This window comes from Branchiostoma lanceolatum, chromosome 8, assembly GCF_035083965.1.
Source record: "Branchiostoma lanceolatum isolate klBraLanc5 chromosome 8, klBraLanc5.hap2, whole genome shotgun sequence".
Classification (NCBI taxonomy): Eukaryota; Metazoa; Chordata; class Leptocardii; order Amphioxiformes; family Branchiostomatidae; genus Branchiostoma; species Branchiostoma lanceolatum.
This window is the reverse complement of record NC_089729.1, coordinates 11,658,518-11,680,410: the sequence shown is the minus strand read 5'-3', so window position 1 is coordinate 11,680,410 and position 21,893 is coordinate 11,658,518. Positions and strand designations below refer to the sequence as shown.

General features: G+C 43.1%; 2 protein-coding genes and 1 long non-coding RNA gene across 3 annotated transcripts; 1 reads left to right on the top strand and 2 right to left on the bottom strand.

The window, feature by feature from the left end:
* Positions 1 to 3,159, top strand: LOC136440742 (ankyrin homolog). The gene is made up of 2 exons (XM_066436849.1): positions 1 to 109; positions 695 to 3,159. The coding sequence occupies exon 2, from the start codon at positions 744 to 746 to the stop codon at positions 2,091 to 2,093; it is 1,350 nt and encodes a 449-aa protein (XP_066292946.1). The 5' UTR covers positions 1 to 109; positions 695 to 743; the 3' UTR covers positions 2,094 to 3,159.
* LOC136440738 (protein Skeletor, isoforms B/C-like) lies at positions 2,843 to 18,478 on the bottom strand. Its single transcript, XM_066436845.1, has 18 exons — positions 18,296 to 18,478; positions 17,750 to 17,899; positions 15,999 to 16,074; positions 15,078 to 15,180; positions 14,390 to 14,558; positions 13,946 to 14,018; positions 13,219 to 13,408; positions 12,349 to 12,579; positions 11,602 to 11,836; positions 10,946 to 11,125; positions 10,382 to 10,575; positions 10,179 to 10,227; positions 9,601 to 9,764; positions 9,161 to 9,209; positions 8,614 to 8,730; positions 7,736 to 7,967; positions 4,030 to 4,232; positions 2,843 to 3,131 (listed from the first exon to the last, which is right to left on the bottom strand). Exons 1-18 carry the CDS (start codon positions 18,363 to 18,365, stop codon positions 3,127 to 3,129), a joined length of 2,490 nt encoding a protein of 829 aa, XP_066292942.1. The 5' UTR covers positions 18,366 to 18,478; the 3' UTR covers positions 2,843 to 3,126.
* Positions 18,479 to 19,349: 871 nt separating this feature from the next.
* Positions 19,350 to 21,100, bottom strand: LOC136440874 (uncharacterized). The gene is made up of 2 exons (XR_010756726.1): positions 20,781 to 21,100; positions 19,350 to 20,507 (listed from the first exon to the last, which is right to left on the bottom strand). It is a non-coding gene; the product is annotated as an uncharacterized lncRNA (long non-coding RNA).
* Between the last annotated feature and the right edge of the window lie 793 nt (positions 21,101 to 21,893).

Below are 21,893 nucleotides of genomic sequence, written 5' to 3'. Positions count from 1 at the left end.
CGCACGGAGTCACGCACGCGCGCACGCTTGCAGCAAGCTTCCCAAGATCCACAAAGTCTATAGTTTGGAAGCAAGCCAACATATGCCCAGCAGCTACAGTGGATGAAAGGTACCCTACATTTCCGTCTTACCTCTTTCACCAATTCATGAATCAGTATTTCAGATCTGTTTTGAATTAATAGAATTGTAGGTGGCAGTTTATACTTGAGTGTGGGGAGGGGGGCAGAGATATGTGACGTTCAGACCAAGGACCAAAGAGGTTTCAATCAGGCTTCATACTTTTACTTTTATACAATCTTCAAATGAAATATACAAAGACTTCACACCGTCAGGCGTTAAAGTCATCTTTTGTGCACTCCTCCATACTTCGGAGCCTTATCAAGATCATCCTGTCAACAGGGCAATTTTTTCTACTAGTAATGTTGGCCAGATCATCCTGTCGTGATGCAAATTTTCTACTGTTGACAGGATCATCCTGTCAATTGAATAGCCACTTCCATTTATCCACAAAAGTAGAAAGGTTTTCACAGTTCAGTGTTAATCAGGTTATCAATAACATTATTGGAGGTCTATCCATGATATTTTCAATTTGTTTCTTTTCTCAGTTTTCTACTATTAGTAGCTTTCAACATTTGAAATGATATATAATGACAACTATCTCTAACAGGAATTCGTTCTCTTTTATCTATTACAGAAGTATTTTAACGGTTGTAACAGATCCACCCACTTCTAACTGAGGAACCATGGATATGGCAGACCTTTTCTCTGCGGCATCAAATGGCGACTGTGTCAAGATCCGCTCCCTGCTAGATGAAGGGATGGATGTCGGTGCTAAAGACGGTGATGGCTTTACAGCACTGCATCATGCTGCAAAGGCAGGGCACTGCCCTGCTATGGGGATGTTGTTGGACCGAGGGGCGGACATCGAAGCAACTGGTAAGTCAGACCTGACAACTGGTAAGACAGGCCTAACAGTGCTTCACCTGGCTACGATGAACAATAACTGTGCTGCAATCGCCATCCTTCTGGCCCGAGGTGCAAACTTGGAAAAACGGAACAAGTTTGACCAGACAGCCCTACATTTTGCTGCCAGTAGAGGTGACTGTGACCTTGTTGGATTATTGTCACATGATCAAAGCCCAATAGGGAATTTCAATCGGATGGACAAAAATCTGTTGTCAGCTCTTCAGCACAGCTCTATGTCTACACGTACAGAAGGAAGCCGTTGTGATGCCATCACACTTTTGTTAGATGGTGGAGCAGATATAGATGCTCGCGATTGCTTTGACTATACTCCTCTACACTACGCTGCCTTGGAAGGGAACAACAATGCCATCCTCCTCTTGTTGGATAGAGGAGCAGACCTTAGTAATGAATATGGTCAGCCTGTACTTCACAAGGCAGCACTAGGGGGACATAACGACACTGTCAATCTGCTGTTAGACCATGGGGTGGACATTGCTGCAGAGGATGACGTGGGAGGCACAGCACTTCATATAGCCGCACGATACGGTCACCCCGAAACTGTCCGGCTGCTGTGTTCTCGCGGTGCGGATCTGGCTGCAACGGACGAGTATGGGGAGATGACTCCGCTTTTAGATGCTGCCATGAACGGACACTGCAATGTTATCGATGTTGCCTTATCATTAGGTGCTACCTTAGCTGAAACGGATGTTTTGGGCGACACAGCGCTTCATATGGCCGTTACAAGTGGAGGGCTAGACACTGTCGCTCATCTAATTGGTCTAGGTGTAGAGGTAAACGGAAGGAACATCCACGGTGCAACAGCCCTTCACAATGCTGTCTATTGGAAACTATGCTCCTTGAAAATGGCAGAAGCCCTCCTCTTTGCAGGCACGGACTGTAACCTGAAGGATGAAAAGGGCCGGACCCTTTATGACGTGGCACCAGATGGTACAGGCATGCAGGAATTCCTGCTTAATCATCAGAAACATCATCACCCTTATCTGAAAAAACTGTGCCGAGCAAAGATCCTCAGTATTCTCGGAAAGAGTGGGCAAGAAGAATCTGAAATCCACCAGTTTGCAATACCACAGGACCTGAAGGACTACCTGTTATTCAGGGCTATATAGTTCTAGTCTGTACATGTCATGTACTGTGAGCCCTGTACTTGATTATGTAGCAGCTTGGCAATATTGACATACATTCCTAAAAGCCACTGCACCAGGTTTTCTGGCTGGTTAATGTTTTGCTTTTTAACAGAATGATAGTCTGAGAACTACTTTTTTGGTTATTGTAATTTTTTTTACAATGCATGTAGGTAGTTTTTGGCATGCGGAACAAGTGATCAAGTCTTGAGAGGCATCTAAAGACAGCAAGGTTCCCTTCCTTTTTGCCTGTGTTTTGGATTATTCATTCTCTCTACAGGGATGTTGTAAGATAAACCTTTCAAATAGTACACGGTTAACCACATTGCCAATATTTGATTTAGATCCAGAGATGCAGTTGGACTTTGTATGGTATCATTGGGTGTGGCTACACTAGTTTTGTAGCCTTGAGAAGTTGAGTGTAGTATAAGTGACACGAGTAAGGTAGTATGTGATGCTACTAAGTGTGCCAGTAATAGCCTTGAGTTGAAGTTACACTCGCTGTAGTTTGTTAGCCTTGAGCGAAGTTGTAGAAGTGACACTAGTGTGGTAGCCTTAACTGTAGTGTAGTTGTTAAAGGGACACTAGTGTATAGTAGCTCTGAGATTAGTTCTAGAAGTGACATCACTAGTGTTGTCGCTTTGAGTTTAGTTGAACCTATACTAGGCATTAGGCAACCTCACTTTCTGTACATCTGAGAAATCATCATCTGGAATACATGAATGAAACACCTGTTACTGTAGTAATAGTTTATTAATATTATGCAATTTTTAAGAAGTAGAGTTATTATTATCATATCTAATAAGCGTACAGTGCTAATTGCATTAAGCGTACAATTACTGTGCGACTGTGACCATTAGACCCTTTGACATAATTCTAAGTTGTAGGTGGCTTAGTTAAAGATGCATGTAATTAGATACAATGTAGTAACAATCTTGGTAAGGTATCTGTGAAGCCAGTTTCAGTTGCTGCGAAGACCTGAAGTTGCTGCGAAGACCTTATTGGGATATCATGTAGTTCACCCTGTAGAGAAAATAAATTTGGAATCAGAGCTAGATGTTTGGAAAAAAAACAATAGCATAGTGTTTAAAGGAACCACACATATCAAAGAGTACATAGGCTGTAGCTTTCTTTTTATATTTAAAGTTTTTCATATCTAGCTCTAAGCGATTTAGTCGTCCAATAATTAGAAATGCTATTACTGGTCTACAGTTTATTAATTTTATACGTTGCTTGTTTGTAAAGTATACGGTACACCGTCAATGGATCCAGTTAAATTGTGTGATGGATTCTGAAATGTTTAGATATGGAGGTGACAGGTCACCTGTATTTTTTTCAACTCTTTAGTAATTAGTCACACCAATAATTTTGCTGGATGCTCTCTCGTACCAGCTAGATATTGAAATACCGGTGACTGAGAAAAAAGCGAATTTGAAGTCGAACTAGTCTAGCTCACTGACCACGCTACTCTTCCACTGATCGTGACATTCATAAAATACAGACATTATGTACAGTGTTCACAGGTTCATTGTAAAGGGGGAATTACCCTAGCTCTTTCCGACAAGCACAATGAGTAGTGCACCACGGCTTAACGCCCTGTCCTAAGGACTGACCCTTATCAGCAGCGTGCATGTCGGCTGAGCGACACAACTTCGTCGTCCAGAGACAGGGCTTCACTGGACTACACACGCTACACTGAGAGTGGAGAATGGTGTAGTCTCTACCAGACTAACTACGCCGGCTATAGAGAGAATATTTGCCTGGGGAGTTTGCCACCATGGGGTTTCATCTGCAGGCGGAGGGGGAAATGTTGGCCTTTCTGGGGACAGACTTTCCTGGCTAAATATTCCTTTTTTTGCCGAATTTGACGCTCCATACCCGTATAGAAAGGCCTGTTGGAAACTAATGTTGTTGTACTTACACACTTGTGGCATCTGGCAGATGTATGCCTTCTTCTGACGACACCGGTAGACGTCCCATTTCCCAGACGCCATGACGCCTGCGCAGTCCTTACCCCGGTGACTACGACGACTCCTTGCCCAGTTGTGGTAACCCAGAGCCGACCTGTCGTTCCACACGAAACGTTTCTCTCTCACTTTGTCGTCCAGCCCGATCCAGTAATCCCTGGTAAAAAAAATAAAAATAAAAAGGTGGATAAGTTGTTTTCTCATTTTTACTCTAGAGCAGCGAAGTAGCGTGTGTTGCCCGGTAATATGACAAACAGAGCTGTCAGATGCCATCTGTGAAGATCCCCGTGGAAGAACGCACATAAACTGCACTATGTACAGAAGCACACACACAAAAACAATTCAGCCAAACAAGAGCTTTTAAAAAAAAGCTGGCGTTTCGGCTACGTTTATAAGTGTGAATTGTCTTTTCCCTTTACTTGAAGTAAAATCTGCCAGAGGAAGTCACTCAAGGGCTGTTCAGTCTATAAGAAAAATTGTCATTTTGGGAAATGAGTACTGTTTTAATAGAGAAAGGCAGATTGGGGAAAGCAATTTTGAAGTTACGTCACTTAAGTGCTTTTGAAAAAGCTGGTCTTGGCCTACAACTTGTACTTATTTGTAAAATGTATAATAGGCTCATTATAAAAGCTATCAATGTAATTATGTACATGGCACGCAATAAAACATAAAATTTGAAAAAGCACCATTGAATCATCAGCACTATGGTAATTAAGTGAAATAGAAGTTCATAACAGCTAAGGTTCTATCTAAAATGACTACCAAATGTCAAACAAATCAACAGCTACCTCATCCGTATTATTCTGGTTTCCGCATTTACAACATTTCTTCCTTATTTTCCTGGGTAATTTTGCTAAAATTCATGAAAATTCCCATAGTTTTGTGCCGAGGGGCGCCACTTTCCACGTCCGTGTTGTCTGAATGAAGTCGATACTGAACAATGGAGCATTTGCTACTGTAACAAAGAATCGCTGTTTTGCAAACAACATCAAGAGCCTCTGTTTACATCGGGGATAGAAGTTTAGTGGCGAGTGTTTTGCAAGAATCATCTTACCGCGCATAGGAGCCGCTGCACGGTATTTTCCATTACAATGAACAGAAAAATTCGAATGCCGGGTTTGGAATCTATGAAGTCCTGTTCATAAGACAAAGGCCTTGAATATACAGTCAAACCTGTCTATAGCGGTCACTCAAGGGACTGGCCAAAACTGGCCGCTAAGGACAGGTGGCCGCTATAGAGAAAATGTCGATTAATTGACCACGAGTGACACATGTTTTCAGTACCCACTGAGATACATTTATTCACCGTACAGTACACATGTAAAGTTTGATTGTTGTTCTTTTACTCCTAGATAGTTAAGAACAAAATATATGTTGCTCAGTTGTCACTTACTGTTCGTTTTCGACCGTTTTCAAACATAAAATCGTGGCGACAATATTCCTTAGTCTCTTGTTGTGTTGGTTCGGTTCCCGCGTGGCTTGTGTTGATCAGCATCGACCATTATGCTAATAGGGTACTCAGAAAAAGGTCGCTCTTTCGAGGGCTTTTAGTATTTTCAGAAAATTGCAACAGCCCAAATTTTACATCATCGTAATATTATCCACATTAATTTTGAAGCTTTTGGTTTAGTAATTATCCTCAGTGATACTTTACAGCAAAATAAATTTAGTATATTATACCTCCGTAACAGTGGTGTCTTCCGATGACCTTTATGCTGCTACCTATCCAGTTTGTATCAGCGCCATTTTGAAAATTGCGCGAAACACGTTTTGAGCACAATTTGAATGAATTCCCGGTGAAAACGGAAATTGGGCCGGCATTCAAACATTTCGCGAACTTACCGCATCAGGTACATGTGTGGGTTGTATTTTCCAAAAAGCTGCCGTAATATTTGTCCAGTCGAAATGCACAGAAATGGTCAATTTTACCACGATGTACAAACGCAAGCCATGTAACGTTAAAGAAAATTATACTTGACTTCGCGTCAAACCATGGATTTTCTAACAAAGATAAAACATTCTGGTTTTCTTTATTATGATCCTATCCAGTTGAGTCCGCATAAATTTGATAACTGCGTGAAAAAATGAAGATTTTGAACCCGGCGTGCGGTGGCGATGCGGCTTCTACCGGCGCGCCGTGACCGTTATCGGCAGTGTTACTGTACTCGCGGGACCGAAAATCGTCTGGCCGCGACCGCGTTGGACAGGTGGCCGCTATAGCCTAATTCTTAATGCTTATGTCAATGGGAAAAATCCAAGGGACCGACAAAAAGTGACCACTATGGGCAGGTGGCCGCTATGCAAAGGTGACCGCTAATACAGGTTTGACTGTATTAAATGAATATTTCAAAATAACAAATATAAAATATTTCTTTATTTATTAATGAAAAAAAATGATATTCATAAATATGATATTGATAGATTAATATAATATCAATATATATTTTTGATATTCAATATCTAAAAAGAAAAAAAAATCCATGCACGGACACGAACCCGGATCATCTGGGTTCGAAGAGCTTCGCGTTGCCAGATCGGCCAAGCTGCGGTACGTAACTAGTTAGTCTGGGAGTAATGCTATAACCTCACTATATGGTATCATTTATGCCGATTTTTGGTCGTTTTCTTGACGAAATCATTTTTTTTCTTCTGCAATCTTGTGGAATAGATGTAATATGGTCATTTTTTTCAGGATATCAAAGTCCGAAACCACAATGCAATGATATTTCCGAACAGTTGTAGCAGTTACATGCGGTCGCCGTCCTGTGTCACATGCAAATCTAGCCTGCCTGCCTTTTCGTGCTCTCTTGCCATATAAGGCAACGGCTATACAAGGATTTGAGAACGTATTGCCATATAAGGTCTTATTGTGTGCGACACAGTGTTGAACCAAGCTTCCCTGGTTCCTTCCTTGAAGGTAAAAGCCAGGACAATGCGTTCCGGCGCGCATGCGCCGAAACGCAAAAAACAATACTTGCTATCAGCGAATAGCCATGAACTGTTATGAGTGGGGATAGGAAGTCAGTCACGTTTGGGACCGCATACGCACATTGCATAGCGCAGCAGCGACACCTTACTCTACGCCTTGGTGAAGGTGGCAGACGTTCATCGAGACGGCGGCTAGGTATTACTAAGTAAGTCTGTGAGGGCTGTGAACAAAGAACTTTGTTATGATGATCACTTCGCTCCATCAGAGTGCCAAAAGAACAGTATGGCAGAAGCTAAGGTTCGCGTATCATTGTCCATTGAACTCGGTACCTTTATGACAAGTCTCACATGTTTATATACTTTCTATAAAGACGACTACTGGCTATCCATCTTTCAGCGCAGTCACATTCGTCGAAGGCAATCTATGATTTCGATGCCGAACAATCTTAAAGCAGGCTGTGACAAAACCAATCGTCTATATAAAGGACTGTAACAAGAAATGGGGCACGCACACGACTGTCCTGAATAATGCACTCAGTTTGCGATCGTACGACGACCATACGACATATGTAACCTGGCTATTACCTTTGACGGTACTTTGAAGGTACTGTTCCACGAAGGCCTGGGTGTCTCCATCCTTAATGAGAGCAAGTGTCGCTCCTCGGCCTATAAGGAATCCATTTAGTTTACGATCGCACGACGATCGTACGACGTATGAGCCCATGCCCTTACCTTTGTGAGCCAGGGCGGACGGTCCTCAGATATTGTTCCACGAAGCCCTGGGTGTCCGCATCCTTAATGAGAGCAAGGGTCGCTCCTCGGCCGCTGCTGCGGGACACGCAGTCAGCTCGAGCTTTCCGGTAGTTCTTTCTGCTGCGGTAATTCGTCAGTGAGAACCAGAAGCACTTGTTGTCATACACCGCGTAGTTGGACGCCTCCCTGCCGCTGAAGTAGTTCTCGCAAGCTGTAACAGGAGCAAGACAACAGCGGAGCAAAATCTTAATATGGAAATTAAACTTTACATGACCAACACATAACAGAAATTGTAGGCCTTGTTCATGGAATAGACCGGAGCAAAATGAACATCTACGTTCAAAGCGCGCAGCATACATGTATAACCATCCAAAGGATTTGAAATAAGATCATGCAACTTTTGGACAATCCCATTTTGGAAAGGGCCACACACACACTTTCGTGCAATTAATAGTCCCTGTGTAAGAGATGGAGGTTATTATGTCCGTGAAAACAGAGGTGTTATTTTCGGTCTGTCGGAGTGTTTGTCTTGGTATGTGTACGTAGTTATTTGTATATTGTTGAGTGATATGACATTATTGCTGATGCAGAATGTGTTGCAACCAGAGAAAGGCAGGCTGAGAGTGAGAGGGTTGGCTTGGCCGGGGTCAAAAGTTCGACTGGCTAGCCAGAAATTTACAATAACGAATAAAACAATAAAATGATAAAGTCTCTAAATATTTCACGGAGGATTTCTTGTTACCTGTATGCGGGTCAACCTTTGAGCAGCGAAAACATAAATGTTGAGAAAAACAATGGTGTAGATATTTAGTAATATAATGTATCTGGGCAGGTTCTGATTGTCGTCGAACACTTACCGTATTGACAGACGTCCCCGCCGTACCTATGGTTACATGTACAGGTAAACGTGGTTGGCCCTGTCATGGTGCAGACGCCCTGTCTCTGGCAGGGGTTGGGAGAGCACGGATCGGTGTCTGCAGGGGGACACAAACACATCGTTCAGTCATTCAATCTTATAAGAGATTTGATTTTAGAATCAAAAAGCGGAAAAGATTAAGACCATCCATCTAGGCCTTCTCGAGTTAGCGTGTTGACAGACACACAGAAAGGCACGCACAAACACAAACACACACACACACACACACGAACTTTACCGAAAACTAAAGCTTCTTTGCGAAGGTAACAACAGGAAAATGCCATAAGAAATGGACGACTATTGTAACTGGAAAAAGACAGCATTCCAACAAAGGAGCCAGAGCGAAGAAACAATGGCTACAAGAAATGATAGGAAGACAGTTAACCTTGTGACGTCACCAAGTACAAAGTTAATCTATGACTGTTTGGTCACGTCAATTTGGTAATCTAAGCAGATTGAAGCGTTTCATAAATATGAGTTTTCAGCACCTGCGTCCACTACATTGATCTTCCATCCAAGGTACTGGTGGGTGTAGCACTGCAAATAATACAGCAATAAGACAACACATTATTTAGTCATCACAGACCACCAACACTTGCCGTATAGATTTACTTCAATGATGTAATTGTACCTCAATATATATAGCGCCATTTTTCAAAGCTTTTTACAATATACACTGCGTTTTGTGGAAAACAATTTCAAACTTAACATGCATAACAGGGCTGAAACTAATTTTACATATTTGTAAATGCAGCAAAACTGCTAAGAGTCAGAGGGCCAAATCCAATGCGCCAGTTCCGTTTGCAAACTTCGATCTGTTCGAAAGTAGCACCCGCCTGACAGTACACCCGGTCCGGCATGTTCTCGTGTCAAATCCAATGCGCCGTTTGCGTTTGTACAGTTTGATCTGTACGGAAGCATCACCCACCTGATAGTACAGCAGGTCCGGCGTGTTCTCGTCAGGCGTCCAGTAGAGGCGCGCGGGCTGCCCGGCCTCACACGTCAGGTTCAGCGTGCTGAAGTACTCGGCAAACGTCTCCGATGTCTGAGATGTATCATAGCCTGGAGACCTGTACTCACAATAACGCCCGGCTGATGATAAAGGAACGACAAGACAATCAGAGATGACAGGCTCTGTCAGGAGATACAGAAAGACAGATACCAAAGGTGCTTGTAGGATTTACCTTACAACACATGTATTGCAGCATTGCAGAACGACATTAAATGATATGATATTATATCATATTCATAGACGGCATAGACTCCGTGGTCATCCCCAGACAACTGCCACTCTACCCTCCCTCTAGCCCGAAATTCGCTTAATTACGTCATCTTAGACATCATCTGACGTTGCACCTAACTCTCGATAGCCTCAAAACTATTTGGAAGTTGTCGTAACTTCGGACAACTTCCTACAACTGCTACCACCCTAACTTGTGCCACTTAATTTTGATCCTGGGCATAGCTAAAGCGATAAAGAAATAAAGTCTATATATATATGTATACCTGCTGTTGGGCTCCCGGCCTCATCAATGCCTGCAAACACTGTAACTTCCTGTGTGGATACGAACCAAGCATATCTTTAACATACAAATTAAAACATAGGAGAGAATGCCAATGGATTTTGCATGTATACGTAAACGGTAATTGCAATAAAGTATAAAGGCACACTGTATATAACCCGGCTGGTTAATGTTAATGGAGTTTACCTGTTTCTCTGCAGCAGTTTTTTGTATGTAGCCTCCTTTCGGGTCATCTGTTATGTAGAAGGGGTGGTACCTGGCAGGCTGGGAAGAGTTGTCTCCTGCCTCCACTACAAAAGTGTAGGTCTCCCCTCTTGTCAAGACCAGCTCTGGGATGAGCACGTCATTGATCCAGTACGCGATTCCCCAGCCTGGCTGACCTGGATGTGCATAACGGAAATCGTTACACAGTCGTTCCGAACCAAAGTTTAACTGTAAACTGTAAGCCAACACAAAAATTGGACTTGACGTCAAATTTTTAACGTGACAGAAGCAGTGGATTGCTCATTCCTTGACAAAAACTTGAGGTGATCAGCCGAAAATTTTTATAAGTCCAGTTTCTGTGTTGGCTTACAGTTTACATGTACAGTTTAACTTTGTCCCAGCAAAGAGCACACAGTAGACAATAGATTCAAGGATAAATAGATATTTTCAGAAAAGACTAAATTCTACGTTAATGATAAAATTTCGTTTCACCGGCACTTTAAATGAAATTTATCAGACAGAATACTACCGACATTGTATCTGTACCTGTAATGGCAGTATAGCCCCTCTCCATTCCCGTGGGTCCAATGCGGGCGGTAAAGGTGGTGACGTCATCGCTGATGACGTTAGCAGGCCACGGCGTGAGAGGAGCAGGAGTCCCCCGCCCCCCGCCTATCATGCTACACATGTAGGACGGACTGCGCCCGAACTGGAGCTGAACATTCCCTGTATTCACAGTGAGAAAGGTTAAGTGAAGAGTTTTAACAATGACCCATATAACTTTGTGAGTATTGTCGATAAGAGGACGTTTACGACAGAGCACATCTCTGTGAACCGGGACGGTGGTAGACACAGGCTTTCGGGCACCTGTGACTTAATCCACTTCCGGACGATTAGCGTGTGCAGGAAGGAAAGTGTGTCTGCCTAGAATTCGGTGAACCACATTGGTGTTGGATCAATTAACATGTAACTCTGACCTACAACTGTAGATGCTATATACTCTTACAGCAGATACTGTAGATACAATTGTAAATTTGTCTTAAGTGTTCAACATCAAGTTCCCTGTGGGTTTTTTCTCAGCATAGCTAGCCCTTTGTATTGTAATAGGCAGTGGCTACTTATGCAGCCGTGATGGTATGTCCACGTACAGCCGAACCAATAGAGAAATGATAAACTGAAGGTTGTTTCACGCTACTCCTTACCTTGAGCTCTTGTGTGATGCTTGGCGGCTAATCCACTCGGATTGATCGGTCCAATAGCCCAGGATATAAACATGTTCTGTGCAGGGTCGATCACCTTGTCGGCTGTGTCGCCAGTGTTGATTGGACGAGAATACTTGATCCTTGTGATGCCGTCGATCCTTGTACCGGTGACGGCGAAATTGTCATCTGTTCCCCCCACCCTGTCGTCTGGACACACGCCAGACTGACCGCTGCACTGTGAACAAGAAAAAAATCGAAAATCTTCCGTGAATGATATTTAGAATCTTTGCTAATTTCTTGTTTTATTCATAATTGTGAATTTCTTGCTAGTTCTGTCTATCAATTCTCCTGCCAATGTGCAGGACCAACTTTGAACCCGGGCTAAGCCAATCTTTCAACGGCAAGCCTGCGGGACTAACTTTGGACCCTGGCCGTTCGGGATTTCCGCCATCTATGCTGTGACACAAGTCAACCACAACAGCTTGACTTGCATACGCATATGCACTTCAGGATCCATATACGAGAACCTTGAATTCTTACGTCTTTTATGATTAAAACAAATTGTTGTATAAACTTTCCGCTTTACGTCTTGAATTCAAGAGGTGGGAAGAGATCGATAAACCGTAGAACGACGTGATGTTGGCATCATCCGACGGGACTAAAACCCACTGAATTTGATCTTTTAAAAAGAATCAGCTATAGGAGTGAAGTGAGCTTTAACCAGTTAGGTTACTGTAATAGTCTTACCTGTGAATATGCACCCAGGGTGTAATCCACTGCCCTGGGAGTGTCGACATCATACCAAGCTATGGTGACATCGGAGCCGACCATGCAGGTCCGGTCAGCACATCCGCTGATGCCGAACGCCATGTAGTCTCCTTCCGCTACCCGCCCGGCTAGCTGGAGGGCCAGGTCTCCCGCATTTACTTCCCAGCTGACTTGCAGGTCTTCGTGCAGTTCCTCGCAGTTCCCAAGCTCCTGCCGCAACAGATCAGAGAAAACATGAGGACGGAATTAGAAACTATTTTCGGTATACCATACGTATACTCGGTTTGCTAAATCATTTGTTCAAGCTTTCTGACCACTTAGATTTCATAACGAAGGCAACTTTTTTTTATTGCCAAATTTTCTTTTGTTTGCATGCTCGCATCAGTTGGGGGGGGGGGGGGTCTGAGAAGATGCCATCCATATAATCGAATCAACATGGCCTTATCAACTATAAAAGGCATGTCATGCCGTCCAAAAGGTATCATCATTTCATGGACTCCGATCCCTTGGAAATCTGGCTTATGCATATATACGGCTGAAGGACCACCATGTAACCAAGATTGATAACAAAAATAAAAAATAAATCATGAAGATCCATCAACATTTCCGTCAGTTTTGTTGCCTACATACAAACACACAAACATGCAAAGTCTGCTGCAGTACTGTAGGAAAACGCCAGGTAACCCATTTTCGAACTTGACCTTCGTTCCCACAATTGCTACTCACTTACCAAAAATCATGATCCATCAAAGGTTTCCCGAGTTATGATCTTGACATACATACAGACCCACTTAACAGGTGGCCTAACCGAACATATAACCTTCTCGGCGAAGGGAATCCCATCCTTACCTGTGGAGGTGAGGTAATGTCTCGCACGGCTGGTGGAACGTTCAGGTCCGCTGGAATGAAGACCTCCCCGAAGTTTGCTGAGAAGCGGATGCACCACATACTGAGCCACTTGATGTCGTACACAGTCACATCTCCCGGCAGCCTGATGGTTATGGTCTGCCCTGTGTAGCGTGGGAGGCGTTGGTCGAAGCTGATAATTAAAAAACAAAACACAAGGAAATTTAATAATCGCTGTGAAATGGTCTGCACTCCACTATGACGTCTAAATTTTCCAATTTCTGGTGTGTATGATAATAATTTATTGCATATTCCTACCAGAAGGGCTAAATGCACAGATGACCACACGTGGTCTATAAGAAGCATAAGGCAAAACATAAATTGATAAAATGCTACATTCCAATATTGAAAACTAAAAAACAGACAAACTGTGGACTATTACTAAACTAATGTTGATCACCTAAACATTTGAAAACATGACTACATACTTTGTACACTATATATTCGTTCTTACATGACATCAGGTATATGAAAGTGTCCTGCTTTGACATTTTTGTACATTTCTTGTCTGATTCTATTTTCTTAAACAGCGATTGGTGCTCATCTTCATATAAGAATATATGATATAAATCATTGCTTCTGCGCCATGCTCTCAACCGAAGGTATGAAAATAATTATCACAGACTTAATGACTCACTAGATTCAGAAGATTATCGGGATGTGCCCCTACCTTCCCCTGTGATCAGGAACCTTGAAGCCACGTGGGCTAGGACGTGAGTCCGTGCCAGCCCAAAAGAATGCATCTAAGTTTAAAAGAAAAAGGAAAAATGAACGAAGGAAGTTTCCAAAGGAAAAATGTTCACCATATACAATTTGCAGCTACTGTTATAAGATTACATATAGTGAAGCAATTGACAAGAACTTATATAATAATTCACTATGGACAGCGGTTTTTCAAGTCGTTCGTACATCGTGTACGTGTCTGCCGATCATTTTTTTCTGCAATACATCATCTTCACAGATTTTACCAGTAGATTGCTTTGCATACCCGGCTCAAAAGAACAGAAATGATGGCACGATCCTGCATCGTGTTGTTAAAGGAATAGAAATACAAAATACACAACAGCACATATTTTTTTGCAATGCTCCAATGAGAAGCTATAATTGTGGGTACCTGGCCCGAACCCATCATAGTGCAGGTTTACAATATGGAAGGTCTTGGCGTCTGTGATGATGACGTCCCCGGACCGAACTTGATGCTGCCGGCGGGAGAATTCTCCAATGTTCTGTGGCCTTGGGTAGACAAACCCGTCTGGGACGGCCACATGACCAATGTTCCCGGTCTATACCATAGAGTAAAAGAAGGTAGAGAGCTAAAAAGCATCTCACTATGTCAAAAAAACGCTATTTCTTTCGATGAACATTTCATGGATTAAGATATCAATAGAATTGAGATTACTTAATATCATTTATCATTATTTGTTCATTATTGGGTAGGCCGAATCCTGTCTCTTCGCAGCCAGGGGCTGAATTGCGAGGAGCGCACAATTGGCCGGGTCGAATCACAAGGGTATGGAGCGACTGCCATTCGGCGCGCAGGTGACCTCAATACGAAAATTGCCCCATGTGCGGCCATAGGACTGTAGGTTTGGAACCACTCACACCGGGATGGACCCCTAGTCTTTTTGATAAATGTGCTGGGTTCTTAAACGTGCCCGAGGTGTGACTCTCCTCAAACACGGGACCTCCATTTAATGTCCTATCCGAGGGACGTCCCTAATCGAAGCTAGGTCATTTTCACCTGAGTGAAGTGAGGAAAGTCGTGTTGGGGTCCAACACAATAGATGTGAAATATTACTAACGTTTTGACCCCAAACAGCGATCCACTTGACGTTGTCCAGCGTTGTTCCGGCAGGAAACGTCAGGACGATTCTCCTGTTGTTATAAACACCCAGCGGAGTCGATCTACCAAGGGACGCAAAACGTGAAGGAATATCAGACAACAGTGTGCCCAATCCTAATCAGATTTCGGACAGATATAGGGGACAGTGATGAGTCCACGATACATCTATCAAGTGTGAAAGGATGCATGCTGCACGTTTGAATACCTACATTCATCTATGGAATATAAGGAAGAGATGGAGGAAGGGAGTCATGGACATCAGTGCAACCAGCGCGACATGATGAGGAGGAGAAGGAGGACGATCAAAATCCTTATTATCAAACATCCGTATTGATACTTAAGGTAGAGTATTTCATGTTTAGCAGGAAAGCATGCCCTAAAATACGCGCCTCTCAAGATTACATATTGTACCCATGCAATCTGTCACGATTAGGAATGTCTGGCACCAAAAATCCCTCATCCACCACGCATGTTATGCTTAGGTCACTTTTCCAAAGCGGGGCCGGGTCGGGTAGCTTGCGGGAACGAAAAATATGATATAAAAGACAACAAAAGACACAAAAAATTTTAAAAACTGCTACTAACTATAAATTGTACATTTTCTTGATATGCATTTTTCTATTTTTCGTTTTCGCAAACAGCCCGGCCGGGCACCGGCTTGGAAATTTATTAATGTGACCCTTGCATTAGTTTTGTTATTCTGGACAAGAACGCACGCCTTGGCCTGTTGCATTCCGTGTAGGGACGAAGCGACCAGGTTCTAGCTGATAATCTGTCATCCCCACCCGTTAAAGCTACCTTGTTAACTTCTATCGAAAGAACCTATGTGTTGCGCTTGAGGGGAAATTGTGTGAAAAGAAGAAGCTGATGATCCCCTTACCTGCCCTGTTCATCAGGCACCACCACCCCTGCCCCTCCGTCCGGCGAGTCTGTGGAGCCAGCACGGAACTGGGCATCTGTGTGGACACATGGTCACGGCTTTCAATGGTTTAACAGGCCTAGGGTTTACCCAACTCCTACACACATGGCCCATGGTTACCTGTACGGTCTTAGCCCATACCTACAAACAGGTTTCAACTAATACCGACAAAGATGACACATGGTAATGTACAGTCGGTAGAACCCATACCTACAAACATGATACATGGTTACAGGAAAGTCTCTAGAAACACATGGACGGTGTCAATCCCTGTTTTCCGGCATTAAAAGCTTGTCTGCCATAATGAATCAAGACGATAGCTGCAGTACCAAGCAAAGCCACCAGGAGTCCAAAAATCAACTTTGATATTTATCTTCCCAAAACCTACATACATACCAAGTATCATCACGATCCATTCAGAGGTTCTGAAGTTTAGCTATCGCTGGCCAAAATATACGGAGCCACAAACGAACGGACAGACATACACACCGAAAACAATACCTTCATTTTACAGAGGTAAACATGGTAACGGCGAAGATTTATTCACGTCACATGCCACATCTTAAACCCTTCACAACACGGCAAGTACTAGGATTGAGGAAAGTAACTAGAAGGTTATTACTGAAACGTTTACAGATAAAAATCCCTTTTGTTTATTTGTGGCTCAAATTCCCACATGTATGCAGCATATTTGCATCCGATGGGAAGGCTGTGCAAAACGAAAGGTAGATTGTAGCACGGCAAAGTTTAACCTTTTCCGATTTTGTTACAGAACAGTCCCTGTCCGATATGTACGTGTATCTTCCCTATATACATGTATATCTAGCTTTTCTATTCAAACAGGTCAGGTGAGGTGAGTGGATTCAAACAGTCAAACAAGGTGAATCAGACAAAGGGTGACGTAGACACAAACGGTGCCAGTTGGTACCAGCCACTCTGATATACCCGCAAGGCATTTAGTCCATAATGCCATACATAGCATTGGAACATACCACACAAATTCAGTCTCAAAAAGCAGTGGGGATATGTATGGCTATCTGGCATCTACAGAATGAGATACTGACAGGCGATTTTAGTCTAGAGTACGTTGGATTCATCGTTAGTGATCAATCATATCTTATAATTTCAACCTAATTTACTGAGATGTTAACCTTAGCCATGGGTCAATCACAGTACCCTACAAAAGGGAAAAGAACTGAAAAATCTCGTGCTTCAGAAACCACTTTCAAAAGATACGTCCAAATATAATGTACTAATGTATATCTAAACTGTGCATACCTTGGTAGTGATGCACTAGAGACGTCTCAAACCCACTAATTTTCAAAGTGACGTATCTATGTAACCCGGCGGATTAATCTTAATTGGAGATTAACATTCAGCAGTCGTGTGACGGGGAAAGTTGTCGCAGATCCTTTTCGGTGGTCTGTCGAGGATTTACCTCATTAAAAAGGAATCGCACGATAAATATGACCACGATTTGCATTTGTAATGCCTGATTTACACACAAGTTTTGGACTTGGTGTTTTAGGGCTGTGTGTGAGAAGATCTGGGCTGCTCAAATGGAGTTTTCCTACATGTATACACGAAAACGCTACTTGAGTGACCTAGGGTTCTCCTTGCACAGTCCTAAGTCGACTCCAAGTTGACTCACAAACGCGTGTGTAAATCGTGCCTAATCATTGACCGATATCTGTAGGAATATCATCACTTACCTGGAACGGACCCATCGAAGGAGAAGCCCACGATCTGTACTCTGTCGGCGTCCACAGCGTACACGGTGCCTGCTACCCCGCCTGGGCCGGCAGGGGTTGGGAAACTGCCGATCAGCCGCCCATAGTATTGGGTCTGAGCTCCACTCTCCCCTGTAGAAGCATATAAGAAATTTTGCATGTAGGTGTGATAGCGTTGTTAACTTTACTTGATATAGATCATCTGTTTGCGTACATGGTAAGATGTGGTGCAATAGCGGCTTGGTATCCAGTCTATCGTGGATCAGTGGGCGGAATCTCCTTGGGACTGTGTTAGCTCTCCGACCCCCAAGTCAGCTGAAGCACACGGCAGTAGTTTTACGGGGTTGAAATAAGAAGGGAAAATCAAGTCGAACCTTGTAAAACTAGGGGCGGCGGGGAGCTTCTCCAACCCCGAAGAGACTCCGCCCAATCCACGATAGACTGTTTCCAGGTTATTACAACTCTGGAACAGAATTAACAACCAAGTTTACTCTATGATTTCGCTTAAGATTAAGTATGAAGTCTTACCAGTCAGCACAGCTACAACCAGCAAGGTGGCACAAATATGAGGTGCGGATTCAAACAGGTGACGGCGCATTTTAGGAACCTGGCTACACACAGACAGATCTCTGTCCTTTGGAAGAACAGATCACGCACCGTGGGCTTTAGTTGCTTCCGAGAAAAGTCAATGCAGCAGGAAATGACCTCGGTATCAGAAGGTTTGTTATTATCATGCAAATATATAATTGCCCAAACTGGAAAGACCAAGGCGTGTGCACTTTGACACAGCAGTTGTTAAGCCGCTGACACACGGACAGGCAGTCGACGAGCTTCGGTCATGTCTGTTGATCACCAGAATGTTGACGAATTTTAAACGCGGCAGAGAGACGAGTGTATCTTTTTGATTGAAAATCTACTCTATCATTGGACGGGACATCGGCCCTAAAATCGGCGATGGTCGCACTGTGCGCGTTACTGCAGTAATTGTCATTGAAAGCTCGCAGGCCCGCTGGCCGATTAATTTCACTGCTATGTGACAGGCCTACGGGTAAAGGCGAACGCATATACTTATTTTCCTTCATAGGCTGAATCATTCATATTCATTCAGTCATTTATTCATTTATTTATTTATTCATTCATTCATTCATGTATTCATTCACCTTACATCTACTTCGTAGAAGTGGAGGTATTGTTTTTGTTGTGTGTCTGTGTGTCTGTTTGTTTGTGGTGGTGTGTGTCCGTAGTTATCTAAGTGGCAAGACTTGAGGGCCAGATGGTGTAAGCGGAGACTGGTAGGAACGCCAGGTTGAAGGACACAGATTTGACCCCTGGACACAAATAAGATAACTACTAGTAGTCTCAATCATAATCATTTTAAACAGCAACAACCAGTAAGACAACTGACCTTCCCGAGGGCTCTGTCCAGAGACACCGGAATTCATATGGAGGACCTGAGGGCGGCCATGGCAGATAGGCTGGAGTGGTCGGCGGTTGTGCATGGACTTGCCCCCCCCACCCGGGATCGATAGATGATGATGATGATGAAGACAACTATTGAACACAATGAAAGTAACACAAAATATCTTTTACACACTCTGTTTAATAAGCTTTGCAACATTTGTGATGAAATGTTACAAACCAAACCCACTCTTTCGGTTTTCTCTTCCTTAACCAACAGCTCCTAGGAAGGAATTCAGAACGCCTTAAGAACTCTGTAAAGTACTTGTCATGCATACATTCAAACTACGTCCATGAATGCGTTCCGATTTTCAAAACTCAGGAGATCGCAAAAGCAGAATTAGATTGTCATATGTGTACTTGGCAGGCGCGTAGGCTGCATCCACTGTTTAACAATTTCTAACATGACGCATTAACACCACAAACATGACATAGATGTAAGGAGGTTCATTGTCACAACACAGAGCAACTGCATAATATTACGTATTGCTGAAGGCTAGATCTACATTGCAAATTTATCATTTCTACTTCTTTATTGAAGGGATACCAACCCATTTCTATAACTTTGTAATAATGTACACATGCAAAACACATGATCGCAATAAAAATTATTTCAACGATGTAGAGAAAAAGAAAATCTACTGATATAAAGCAATGTGACTTGAGCAAATGATTTTGCAGTTTATTCAATGATCGTCAGAGGGAGATTCTAGTTTTCTGTACCAGTGGTGAGAGTCTGGCTTGTCGCATTGGTATGTCCTATAAAGGAAGGAGGCATGGCTCTTTCACCCTTAGGCCCATCAGAGTTTGATTGTTAATTAATAAATATATCAACAGCATCAACAGTTTAAAAGTTAGGATGGTTCTGAAATGGAATCCTAAACTGGAGTGACTTGGCATATGAAGCTCTGGTCATAATCGCAGGGGTTGTCGCTCCAGGCGTCTTGCTTTAAAGGATCGTAAAAACCGCAATGTTCTCGGCCGCTATAGTTATCGGGCTCTCCCGGACCCCACGAGTTGTACTTCCCAAGTGCAGTGCCGTCCACCCACTCAAAGTACCCTTCTTCTCGCTGATCATGCAGGCCGAACCAGAAGTGGGTAAAGCTTCTCGCTGTCGACTTTTTTAAAGAGATGAGGAAGGCGTTGATATCAGAGTCTTTGGGCATGGCAAGAGTGCCACCGTCTTCACGACAGGCCGCTATGGAATTGGTAAAGGTTTCGAGTTCCTTGAACGCCTTGTAGCAGATTCCACGGAACTCCCAATAACCTTGGGGACAGGGCACTAGAGATAAAAAGGTTCCATTAGGATAGAATAGGAAACATTGTTTTGTCCCTACTTCTAGCATGCTTGAACTACACGTATCTTTAAGCTTTCCTTTTCATTAAACGCGTCATTTTCTTGTGTTTTACCTGCAGATAACGTGTTCGAACCTGATATTGTAATGATAATTCGAATAATAGCGAGTCCATACATCAATGAGGAAACTCACTTTCTAATTCGTAAAGTTTTTTTCAAATGATCCTGTTTTCAATACAGGACAGAAATATGCATCACCTGTATTTGACTTGTCTAGGGCAGATGTTTGATGATATTCGGATGGTCCGGTTGGTGTTTGACGATGTCCAGATGGTCCGGTTGGTGTTTGACGATGTCCAAGTGGTCCGGTTGATGTTTGACGATGTCCATGTGGTCCGGTTGGTGTTTGACGATGTCCAAGTGGTCCGGTTGGTGTTTGACGATGTCCATGTGGTCCGGTTGGTGTTTGACGATGTCCATGTGGTCCGGTTGGTGTTTGACGATGTTCGGATGGTCCTGTTGGGCTAGAGAACTCTGACGGTGCTTTCACACCTTGAATTTTTTTCAACGAACAGAAAAATTCAGAAAAATCTTCAGTTGACTTGACCATTCTCATGTCATCATAACGTCTAATACACCCAGCTGTAAACCCACATGAAATTTAATGCAAAGACCCTGCTGAGTTTCACAGTACGGTGTTTCATACGGCGTGCTGAGAAGAGTATTTCAGCGTACGGAAATAAGCAACACAAACAGGCACGCACACACAGAAACACACACACACACACACACACACAAACACGCCCCCCCCCCCCCCACACACACAGACACACATGTAAACCCAGCGAGAGAGAGAGAGCACTGAAGGACAAACAATGTATTTCCCTCCTTTGGCAAGAATGAAATAGGCAAAAACAAAAAGTTTCAGGCAATCCAACTTACCCGTAATATTTATCGTCTCCTCAAGACGCTGCACACACTGATTTCGTTCGAGATCAAGGTCGTGTTTTAAGCTGTCAACAGTGCTGGTCAGTTGCGATATTTGCTTAACACGTCAGCGTCAGAGAATTCAAAAGAAAACAGGTGGGAAAAGACAAGATGAATGTGGCTCTCATTTAGAAATATTGGTAGTTTAACTTCTTTGCATAAAAACAAAACAATTTAAACAATATTCTATTTTTGATTGTTACATGTTGTGTGAGGATCACTGCATTCGTCTTAGATTCATTGTATACAATTTTTCATTTATACGTTTTGGCATCTCCTCTTACATTTCAGGCGTATAGAACACCAGACCTAGGACTCACCTCCAGATAGATAAATACAACTATGGCGAGACCCACAATGACCAGAGTTGCGAACATCGCATAA

Coding starts and splice junctions, on each gene's coding strand:
- LOC136440742 (XM_066436849.1), top strand. CDS start 744: ATGGATATGGCAGACCTTTTCTCTGCGGCATCAAATGGCGACTGTGTC.
- LOC136440738 (XM_066436845.1), bottom strand. CDS start 18,365: ATGCGCCGTCACCTGTTTGAATCCGCACCTCATATTTGTGCCACCTTG. Junction 12,580..13,218: donor ACATTACCTCACCTCCACAG/GTAAGGATGGGA, acceptor CTGTTGCGGCAG/GAGCTTGGGAACTGCGAGGA. Junction 4,233..7,735: donor GTCCGCCCTGGCTCACAAAG/GTAAGGGCATGG, acceptor TTTTTTTACCAG/GGATTACTGGATCGGGCTGG.